The sequence below is a fragment of the Lipotes vexillifer genome, unplaced genomic scaffold (assembly GCF_000442215.2).
Source record: "Lipotes vexillifer unplaced genomic scaffold, Lipotes_vexillifer_v1.1 scaffold69, whole genome shotgun sequence".
Lineage (NCBI taxonomy): Eukaryota > Metazoa > Chordata > Mammalia > Artiodactyla > Lipotidae > Lipotes > Lipotes vexillifer.
Genome location: NW_006790942.1, coordinates 6,591,637 through 6,602,784, shown reverse-complemented (window position 1 = coordinate 6,602,784; position 11,148 = coordinate 6,591,637). Strand labels below are relative to the sequence as shown.

Sequence of the window (11,148 nt, the reverse complement as noted above, 5' to 3'; positions counted from 1 at the left end):
GGGAGAGGCCACAACAGTGAGAGGCCCGCATACCGCAAAAAAAAAAAAAGATATGTATCAACAAGTTCAGCCTTTGAAATGTTGACAGAAAGACAAATTATGAATACTTGTGCTCTTGTAGGGTAAATATTTGATTTTAATGGGATGGGCATTGGGATGGAACTTGGGAAGAGGAAAAGCCTGATACTAGTGCTAATACTAATTCTTAAATTGTGAAATTTTATTGATCAAAAACAGTTGAGTATTGGCAACTTTGTATCATTCAACTTAATAAAATAATAGCAATTAAACTAGTTATGGAATTGTTAGAAATAAAAACGCCTTCCTCCTTCATATATCCATCCCTCAAATGTACTAAGTTGATTGCTTACCAGCTAAGTGAAAGTTATTTAACTTCAAACTCTCAACTTTCTGTTCAGGAAAACAGGGTAATAATAGCCACACAAAGAATTATTGAAGACAAAGGGCTAAATGAAGACAGCGTAGTCAAAGGACTCAATACAGCGCTTTCTACGAAGCCACAGCATTAATAAGTGTGCTTCCTCTCCCTCCCACCCCCACCATTTTCTGTCTTTTATGCTTCTTATGTGAATACTTGTACCAGGGGCTGATGGTTTAGGTCTACAGATTAAAGGTCTAAATTATATTCGGCAAGTGAGAATTTAATCAAACTTGCTATTTTTTTTTTTTTTTTTTTTTTTGCGGTACGCGGGCCTCACCTATGTGGCCTCTTCCGTTGCGGAGCACAGGCCCCGGACGCGCAGGCCCAGCGGCCATGGCCCACGGGCCCAGCAGCTCCGCGGCACGTGGGATCCCCCCGGACCGGAGCACGAACCCGCGTCACCCGCATTGGCAGGCGGACCCTCAACCTCTGCGCCACCAGGGAAGCCCCAAACTTGCTATTTTGACACAGGGCACTAGTATATTTTTCAGACAGGAGGTAGATACTGTAAACAGGAAAATTTGATAACTTACGATTGAACTTTTAGTGCTGGTGATTTTTTCTTTTAACAGAACTTTAGATACTTAAGAAAAATTATCTGCAGAGATGAATTAAATCTTCCCTTCATACGCCCCCAGTCTATAACCCACACGTGCCTCTACGTGACCACGTCTCAGTGCCAGATGTTCCAAGTAGCTCTTCATTTAATCGTGTCTCCTGGCAAAACCTAAACAAATATATCAAAACTTGTACAACATTTAGCAAATGCAACTTGAAGGTTTTCTTTCTGTTAGACAAATAGATGTCATCTGGAAAAAAATAACCCCAGGCACTTGGAAGCAGGAGCATGAAGCTGATTGGCTGAACACCCTGTGAATACCCTACACTCCTTTCTTTGGCTCCTACCCTCTGTCTGCTCATTTCCAATCTCGCACACTCCAGCAGGCATGCTGCTGCCAGACAAGCGGGGTCCTTGCTACCCCTGTGCTCAGACACTAGGAAGACTCACGTACTTTGAAGGATAGGCTTGCAAGAGTTATCTGGACCCGCTCTGTTTCCTTCGTATTATGGCACCTGCTCTCTAAAGACTGCTAAGTATTGCTGTGTTTTGATATGAATTGGTAACAATATTTTATTTTTCAGTTCCATGTTTACCACATTCTATTTGTAAGCAGGAGTGTCCTCACGTACTCTTGCCTTCCTTCTTTGCTCCCTCCCTTCCTGTTTTATCTAAAAGCTACTTTCTAAAAGAAAAAGCCCCATGTATGTTGTTGTTTTACTGATTGACTTTTATTCCTAAATTAGTATTATAATGATATTTGTGTAATTTTGTCTTTCAAAACTGGCCGAACTGCATTTAAATGATTACAAAATTATTTACTGCCTTCTAGGGGTAGATCAAATAAACGTGAATAGTCAGAAATCAAGAAAGCCATCTTCATTTTTATTTTGATGGCATAATCTTCATGATAAAAATAGCTTTTAATGGCATTATCTTCATATATGACACTTTCTCTGAAGTCACACTTATGCAACATGGTTAAGCTACTTGCTTTACCAAATTTTTTTGTCAGTTGTGAGCGTGTAGCTCTTCAAAACCCAGAAGCAATTGCCTTAGAACTTCTGGAATTCATTTTATTACATCTCATGATCTGAGCAGTAGGGAGCCCTATGAAACATGTTTGATCAAATATTAATTTTATAAATTGCCTTTCCTTCCCCACAATTCCCATGAAAAAAGGCATTCAGCTAGATTACAACTCTGGAGCGTTTTAATGGGACCTTTGAAATCTGTTTGAGTTCAGCTTCTTGGAACAATAAAACTGCTTAATGGTGGCACTCTTTATACGAGAAGGAGCTGTGCCTTCGAGGCGATTTTCTTCCATGCATGATAGAGAAATTGCAGCAGGATAATCTGAGTGTTTGCAGTGTCTTTGCTAAATCCTTAATGATGCTTGTAATAATATCTGAAAGGGTCATGTGTGTTTGTTCACCATGATGAAAAGAAGGGGATGATAATTTGCATCAATATCACCATTGTCTTTTCAGTCCTACCCTGGTCCAAGCCTGGAAAGCGAAGACTTTAACATTCCACCCATCACTCCTCCTTCCCTCCCCGACCACTCGCTGGTGCACCTGAATGAGGTCGAACCTGGTTACCACTCTCTGTGTCACCCAATGAACCATAATGGCCTGCTACCGTTTCATCCACAAAACATGGACCTACCTGAAATCACCGTCTCCAATATGCTGGGACAGGACGGAGCGTTGCTTCCCAACTCCATTTCTGTGGTAAGGGTCTGCTGACTGATTGGTGGTGGGGGAGCAGGGGACACAGCGAGGACAAGGTTGAAATTAACGCGAGAAGCTTTCAATCATCGTAAGGTGGCTTTCTGAAACTAGAATCGTTTTTAGCTATGAAATCCTAAATCCATAAATCCTGTAAAATCCTAAAGCAATTTTCCATTTTACATTTAAGTCAAGGCAAAAATCAATTAATTACATGTTTGATCACTCATATTTATAACCCAAAGTCCTAAATACTATTTGACCCTGAATGTGTGGTCATATGGTCAAAATGTCTTGTTAGCTTTTAGATAAAAAGTTATCATAAAGGTGCCACATCTCATCTAGTGCAGGATTCTTCACCTGCAAGCAAGCAAGATCCCCACTTCTTCTAGGAACTGCTGTGAAAGTTGGTTGCTGCCCTATTTTCTGCTCTCAAATTCCACCGATTTATATAATAGGAAAGCAAGAAAACAATTTTCATCTTTATTTTGAAGGTATAATTTGGGTGATCAAACTTTATCTCTCCTAAAGTGTTTCTGTCTCTTGGACTTTGTTTGTCACTTTGAATCTTCTAAATCTCCTCAAATTTAGTGAGACTATGTATCACCCAGAAGACTAGCAAAAACTGAATGCCCATCCCCTACCCAGGAAGTCCAAGAGTCTGTATTTTTAACGAGTATCCCATGCTTGAGAAATACTGACATCATAAAATCTTTCTGTCTGATTTTTATGTCATCTAAAACCTTAATAATTTCTCTTGTCTGTATCTCAAGGAGTAGAGAATATTTTCAGTAGTATATGGCCAAGGGCAGAGCTTTCTACCAATGTAATGAAACTCTTCTCAGGTTAACAGTGACTTCTAATGAGCGTTCTTTGGTTTGCATTGTTCAGTCACTTAACAGTCCAACCATCTCTGTCGTCATTTTTATAAGCCACTGAACAGTTCTGTCATATTCACAATGAACAAATCGATTAACTTGCTCATCTTATGTTGTTTCTGATAGGAAAGCGTTTCATGTTATCACTTACCTAAATCATTTGGTGATGTATCTCTAACTTGAATGACTTCACAAGAAGGTTTTTCTGTTAATCATGAACATAAAGCGGGGGAAAAGGAGAGTGGAAAGAGATCCCGTAGTAGTTTGGGGGGAATGAAGCCCTGAGCCTAATGTCACAGGCCATGGTAGGGTATAGAATTCTCCTCAGAACTGGCAGCTAGCTGGGTGGACAAGAGGGGAGGACTTGTTCCCGGCACCAGCAGGAGCAAAAAACTCGACACTGTTGTCCTGGTTTTTAGATGATACTCCAACTGTATAGATTTATCCTAAGAGTATTAACGATGGCTTCATAAAATGGAAGATGGATTTTTTAGAAAACGTGCTAAGTGTGTAAATCTGATTAATGTTCTTCAAAGTAGTGACCTTGAAAAATCACGTGCCTATTCCTCTTTGGGGCTAAGCCTTCAGACCCAGTTCCTGAGCCAATAAGGCATCCGTGTCATGCTTTACAGACGTCCCTGTTCACTGAGAAGGAGAGGAAGGATGAACACAGCACATAAAACACCAGTTTTGTCCTCTGTGCTTCTTGCTCATGTGCTAATGAAGTTGGGCCACAGGAGGATAATGAGATACTCAGTTATATAGTTTTAGTCTCAAAACCCTTTTTCTTTTATATAATTTGCCTTCTTAGCGTTCCAGGACCCTCCCAATTCGCCATTCACTCTTCAAGCGATGCTTGTGCAACCTCAGTATACATGCACCTGGAATTTTCCCAGTTTTGCCGCCCTTGCTAAGTCACTCCACCCTCAGATGATGTGCTCGGGACTGGATCTGGTCGCAGCTGTGTAGCACCACTTTCTAGGCCCTTCCTCTACTACGCTTCCCTCCTTCCTTGTCAGGAGCCTCTGCTCATCCTAATTCTTTATGCTCCTTTCCACCCAACCCACTGTCAGAAACCGGACTTCGGTATTTTCCCATCAACATGGTATTTCCCTCGGAACTTTTCACACTTTACAAGGCAGAGCGTCCCTGTTCAGCCTAAACTAAGTGAGTGGAGCTCTAATTTGCCATTCCAGATCTTGGCAAAGTGAGTCTATTTGGGTTTTTCATAGGATGGTGAGACTTCCCAGTACCGCCAAACCGTATTCTGAGGTGGACATCTAGTTTGCCTCTCACAGTACTGGTCCTAGCATTTTATGCTGTAAGTAAAAAGCTGCTCCAACAAATTAAGTTTTGACGAGACTTCGGATAGGCTTCAGCACTGTCCAATAGAACTCTATGTGATGATGGCTTTTCTGTTATGCATGCTGTCCAGTAGCAATAGTCATTGGCTATTGAACACTTTAAATGTGCCTAGCGTGACTGAAAGACTGATTTTTATTTTATTGTATTTTAATTACATTTAAGGTAGCAACATGTACCTCGTGGCTACTATCCTGGAGAGCATAGGTCCAGTTAATTATGTTGATTTAACATTAAATCTACAGGAAACCCTTTTTTTAAGCCAGCATGGTCTTGAAGAAAGTAAATTTGGAGATGAAATTTGTTTTAAGAGTCCTTTTTCAAGGCTTGGATCTCTGACTGGATTGCGAGAGCCAGAGTTTGATAGTACTGCAAAGTTGCAATAGAAATTTAATAAAGTTGGAAAGGCCGACTTTACTGGGGTCTACTAATTCCTTTGAGAAACAAGGGTCATCTCCAATCTTATTTTGAGCTATCATGTGTTGAGAATGCTACTCATCAGTGTGTACATTTTAAATACCTTCTGTGCTCTAAATGTTTGAAAGGGCTCAAATGATTGATAAAATATGGTCACTGTGTTTCAGGAGCTTGTAAACTACAGAAAAAACGTAACTAAGTATGAAACAGTTTGAGTGAAACATCAAGCAATTAGAGACAGGAGAAGGGCTAAACACAATTTCCCTGGCCGTGAACCCAGTAGGAATCCTGGTTGGAAGAGATTATAGTCATCTGGTTTGGGTAGTTTATAAAACTTAGTGGAAAAGGTAGGACGGCAGTCAGGTCTTGAAAGATGGTTTCGATTTAGACAAACAGAAAGGAAAGAAAAGGCATCTAGGAGAGAGAGCATTTGAAAAGCAGGCTGGATATTTTAAGTTAGGAGATTTGACAAAAGGTTTCAAAAATCACTTAAGGACTGTGGGCTTGATATGATGGAGTCTAAGAAACCACTGGCTGTTTTCACTCAAGGCAAAAGCATTATGAAAGCAGTGTCATAGGAAAATCCTTCTGGCATCTCTCTGGAGGGATCACAGTGGCAGGAAACTGGAGTTGTGTAGGGTCTGAGGAGCCCTCTGTTGCTGTCACTCAGGCAAGGAGTGTGAAGACACACAGGGTGGTGACAGTGAGAACAGAAACACGAGCTCTTAAGTTGTTTGCACATCATTCCCAAATCAATGAATCTGAAGATGAACAACCCTTCATATTGCCATATTTTATGTTTAAAAAGGGCTAAGGATTATTTTCTTTGAAGTAACCCTCTTTCCCAGCAGCTTTGCTCGTGTATAATGTGATCACAAAATTTAACCAGATGATTGATTGGTTTATCAGTTGTTGACATATATATATATATTTTAATAAATTTATTTATTTATTATTTATTTATTACTTCTGGCTGCATTGGGTCTTCCTTGCTGCGCACAGGCTTTCTCTAGTCGAGGCGAGCGGGGGCTACTCTTCGTTGCGGTGCGCGGGCTTCTCATTGCGGTGGCTTCTCTTGTTGCGGAGCTCCAGCTCTAGGCAAGTGGGCTTCAGTAGTTGTGGTGCGTGGGCTCAGTAGTTGTGGCTCGCGGGCTCTAGAGCGCAGGCTCAGTAGTGGTGCGCGTGGGCTTAGTTGCTCCGCGGCATGTGGGATCTTCCCAGACCAGGGCTCGAACCCGTGTCTCCTGCATTGACAGGCGGATTCTTAACCACTGAGCCACCAGGGAAGCCCCTATATTTATGATATATGTATGAAATGGAATAGTGCACAATTTAGGTTATCAGTGTTCATGTAGACGAGGAAATAATGGCTACAGAATCAGGAAGTAAAAGCTTCCCACCTAGAAATGGCAGGGCTCTTTCTGATAACTCCTTTCAAGGTCACCTACAGTTTGGGAACAACCAATAAAAGCTGACACTTGTGGATTCTAAATAATGAACTTGCTGTAGATTTTAAAATCTTGTAAGTATGAGCCACCCTATAGGTAGATGTATGTATAGGATCAACTGTCGTCAATCTTATCTTCCAGAAGCTCTTCAGTGTTATTAGAGCTGAGACTGTTTCTGTTAGAGGGTGCTCAGATCTTTGTGTTAGTATTTTCACATGTTGGAATTTTAGAATCTGAATGGATCAAATAGGTGAAAATATTTTAATTCTCATTTAGATATTGTATGTATTTTAGAGGTTATTGTAATGTTTAACATACATGCATTATTATATGTTATACATGTTTCTGTTTTGTATAATATATAATCTTTTCTGAAAATTTATTTTAAATTTAAATTTTCTTATATCTGCCTGTTTCTTATCCCCACTGGCAACATAAGTGATAGAGTTTTACTGATTATAAGCATTACCAACAAATTTCTAATATATTAGATGTAAAAAATTTAGTCCGTAATTAGAAATCAATATCTGAGTGAGTATTAGTATCCCAATATTACAAATGAAAAATGGAGATTCAGGGTACTTAAGAGACTTGCTCTGTGGCTCAACCAGTGAATACCCCAGCTTCCTTACCTGACAAACAAGGATAAATGATCGTCCTTACCTCATGGAGTGAAATGAATATTTAAAAATTGCTTAGACCATTGGTTGGCACATAGGAAGCATTATTATATGTTTGCTAAAAAAATATGTGTAAAGCAAGACTGTATATGTATAACTCTTTTGGAGAAGTTAAAGTGCACGAGAGAAGATTTTCCAAAAGAGTTATTTATACTTAAATCCTTAATCTTCTTCACATCTGTCCAAAAAAAGAAAAAAAGGCAATAAGCCTGCTAGTCACCAAAGAAGTCTTTACCTTCTACTGAGTGTCCTTACACATCATTTTGATTACAACTGACATCTTTGGACCACAACTACCGCAGTTCAAATCCTGGCACAGACCTAAACCAGCTGCATGACACTGAGCAACTTACATAACCTTTTTGTGCCTCAGTTTACTTACCTATAAAATAGGTATAATAAGACACTTAATCCCATACTGTTGTAGAATTAATGTAGTTAATACCTGTAAAGTAGTGCCTGTCACACAGTAGGTGCTAGATATATTCAGTGGGAATCCCTTTCTGATAAAAAGGTCACCAGGGTAGAAAATCTAGATTGCCTTCTGAAACTTGCCATAAACATACACAGGGGTGAAACATACATAGGGTGAGAGTTTTTCCTTCCCCAATTTCCCACCACTTCCTTTTTGTATATCCTTGCCTGTGCCATTTTATGTGTTAGTAGTCAGTCAGGACTCCTGCAAAAAGTAAGATTTCTGGCACTTGAAAAAAGATTCCATTGTCTTAAAGTCCATATTTTCCAAGACCAGGCTATAAAACAGTGTAGAATTTCTATTAGTGTGTATACTGGTGGACAAGTGCCAACTAGTTCTGATTCTCTAGGTCCAAGTTAAGCAGCCACTCATGACCCAATATGCAAGAGTTCCATTTTTCTCAAACTTCCTGAGTTATTTTGATAGTGGATAATTGACCGCCTGTGCTTTTTCAAGAGTGGGATCTGGTTAGAAGAGCACTGGAATGAGAGTCTGGAAGGCCAGGCCCTGCCTGGGATAAGTTTGTTAACCATGGACAATTCGCTGCACCCTGTCTGTAACCAGCGGGGTTGGACTAGATCAGGCGGAGCCAGGGGAAGCCAGGAATCAGCCAGAGCGGTGTTGCGCTTATTCATCTCACTTGTTCACATTTCTTGTAAAAATTCCCTTGAACATAGGATTCTGCCCCCAATGAACACGGAAAACCACAAGACTAGTTGATCTCTGAGGTCCTTCCCAGGGCTGACATTTTCCTATGATTCATTCTCTATCGACCACGCAACTGTGATCCAGAGTCACGACTCACTCAACTTGTCACTTGAGTTACTTAGTCATTTTTCCCACCATCACTTGGACTAGATTCTCAGTGTTTTACCTGTCCCCCCACCCCAAAACCTAATCGGTTATTAAGATATCTGAACCTATTGGACAGAACATTTCTTTTGAGTGGAAAATATTATTCTGCCATTAAGAAGAAAGTGATGTGGTTTTCATGTCGTTAACAAGGAGCTACAGAGCTATTTGGGGAGAAGGATAAAATAAGAAAATGTTCATAGTAAGTATTCATGGTTTAAGAAAAATCTTCTGATTCGTAGAAACTGAAATCAAGAGCCTCTCCTTTTTCTCTGCACCCTGGCACATTCACTGCTGGGTTTCACCACGGACTGGTAAAAGGCAGAATGCAACCTTGTATAAAGTCATCGGAGGCTCCTGCCCGGCTGATATATGTGGTGATCGCTTGCTCTTTGTGCAGGCAACAGAAGCTCTTTCATACAAAGAAAAACCGTGCAAAGTTTCAGAATGACCTCACAGAAAGGATTCACTTAGAACCTGGGCTTTTTGTAGAGTGTGGTTCCTAATGACACAGTATAGAAAATTTACAATGAAAAATGCAACAGAGGAGATTTCAATTTCTTTGAATGCTTCAAATTTCCAGTTCTGGAGTTTAAAATGGAAAAAAATGTTAAAAGGCAATAAAATTGGGGGGGTTATTTCCCGAATGCCTTAGTTTTTCCAGGCAACAAAAGCAAGCATAATGTATATACTCAGATTTATTGTCATTTGAAGCTTTCAGTCATGGCACACTTTGCATTCAAAGGCCACTGTACAACCGTTTTGACAACCATCACATCGGTAGGTACCGCGCAGGACACACGGAACTGAAGCAGGAGTGTTTCTCTGGGTCTGTAGGGAGTGCTGTACATCAAGGAAGTCAGATGTATTAGAGCAGCGTGAATTGCTAATGTGTGGCCATGATGGAAAGGACCACTGGCATATTGAATAATGTAGCTTTCAAAGCCAGGCAGAAAATGTGATTACACACAATTTGATTGCTGTTTTTAAAATAAATATTTTCAAAATCTGGAGATATCTTATTTCATGTAATGCATAAAGTATGTAACAGTGGACTAGAGCTAAGTATCTTTTGGGACACGAAGGAGCTGATGATGTCAGCCCCATTCGGATATGAAATGATAGAAGCATTAGCTTAAAATGGAATGGATGTCACCCTGGTTTGTTTCTTTCTTTAAAAAATAGGGGGAGAAAAGCAATAAAAAGAAATGATTTTGCCCACTGGACAGAGGAAAAAAGACGAAGAATAATTATTTAGAGTTATACCATAATTCATTAAATGTTTAGCAGTTACAGCCATTTTTTTCACAAATTATCCTTTTTTGAATATTGCAGCACATGAGAGCAATGTATTAAACCACTGTAATACTGTGAAAAAATGGGCTGTTTTTTTGTTCTTATCTTTTACCATATATAATAAAAGTGTGTGGTTTGGGTTTTTTTTTTTAATGTCAGATTCCTAATAAGGCTAAAAATAAGCGTTGGTGGTGGTTAGTTGTTAAGCTCTACTTAAGCCCTTTCTTTGCTCAAAACAGACTACTTTGAATGTAGTATTGATGAGTAGTTCAGTGGACTCGGTATGCTAATGGTTTGGGACTATCTTTTAGTGTTACAGTAAAATATTGTTTCAAGCTAGAGCTCTCCTTAACAGTGTTCAGGAAAGGAGTCAATTTAAAAATAACACTTTTCCTTTCTTATGCCAAGTACAAAAACTCAAGATTCACTCTGTATGTAGGGCTTGCTGTACTTTTTCTTCACCCCTAGTGTTCATGTGGATCAGTGCCTCGCCCATGCGCGGAAGAAATCAGAAAGCTATAAGACCAGTTATATAATATACTGTAAGCAGAAGCAGGGAGTTATTCAATCCAGTCTCTTAATTCCAGACAGAAGTAAACCTAAACCAGTTAAGATATGTTGTTTTCGATCTAAGAGCCAAGATTCCACAGCTTTCCTTGGTAGCCTGTTTGTGTTTAATTAACCTTATAATGTTAAGTTAAATTGCAGTAAGAGATTTAGATTCCTTCCAGGAAGTTCCTTATTAAAGTTAAACTGAAGTTTCTTACTGAACTTTCACTCTGCTGTGTCTGCTTCAGGCATCTGAATGCTTGAAGAACAGTTGACTTCAAGTATTTTGAAGTTATTAAGTCAGTCCTGCAGTTGTGTTTTACCTGGCCCAAATAACCCCAATTCCTTTAACCTTTCCTCAGAGGTCATATTTTTCAACTTTTACATCAAATTAACTATTTTTTTTTTAAATTTGTGATTTTAAGGAATGCCACCCACAAGGGGAGGCGAGGCTCCAACA

The 11,148-nt window shown here is 39.6% G+C and overlaps 1 protein-coding gene across 1 annotated transcript in view; it reads left to right on the top strand.

Annotated features, from left to right (window-relative positions):
* Positions 1-11,148, top strand: part of TOX (thymocyte selection associated high mobility group box) — a 304,689-nt gene that overhangs the window by 167,607 nt on the left and 125,934 nt on the right. The window contains exon 3 of the mRNA XM_007464057.1: positions 2,492-2,734. Within this exon, the coding sequence (XP_007464119.1) occupies positions 2,492-2,734 (243 nt within the window). The remainder of the gene's footprint in view (positions 1-2,491; positions 2,735-11,148) is intronic.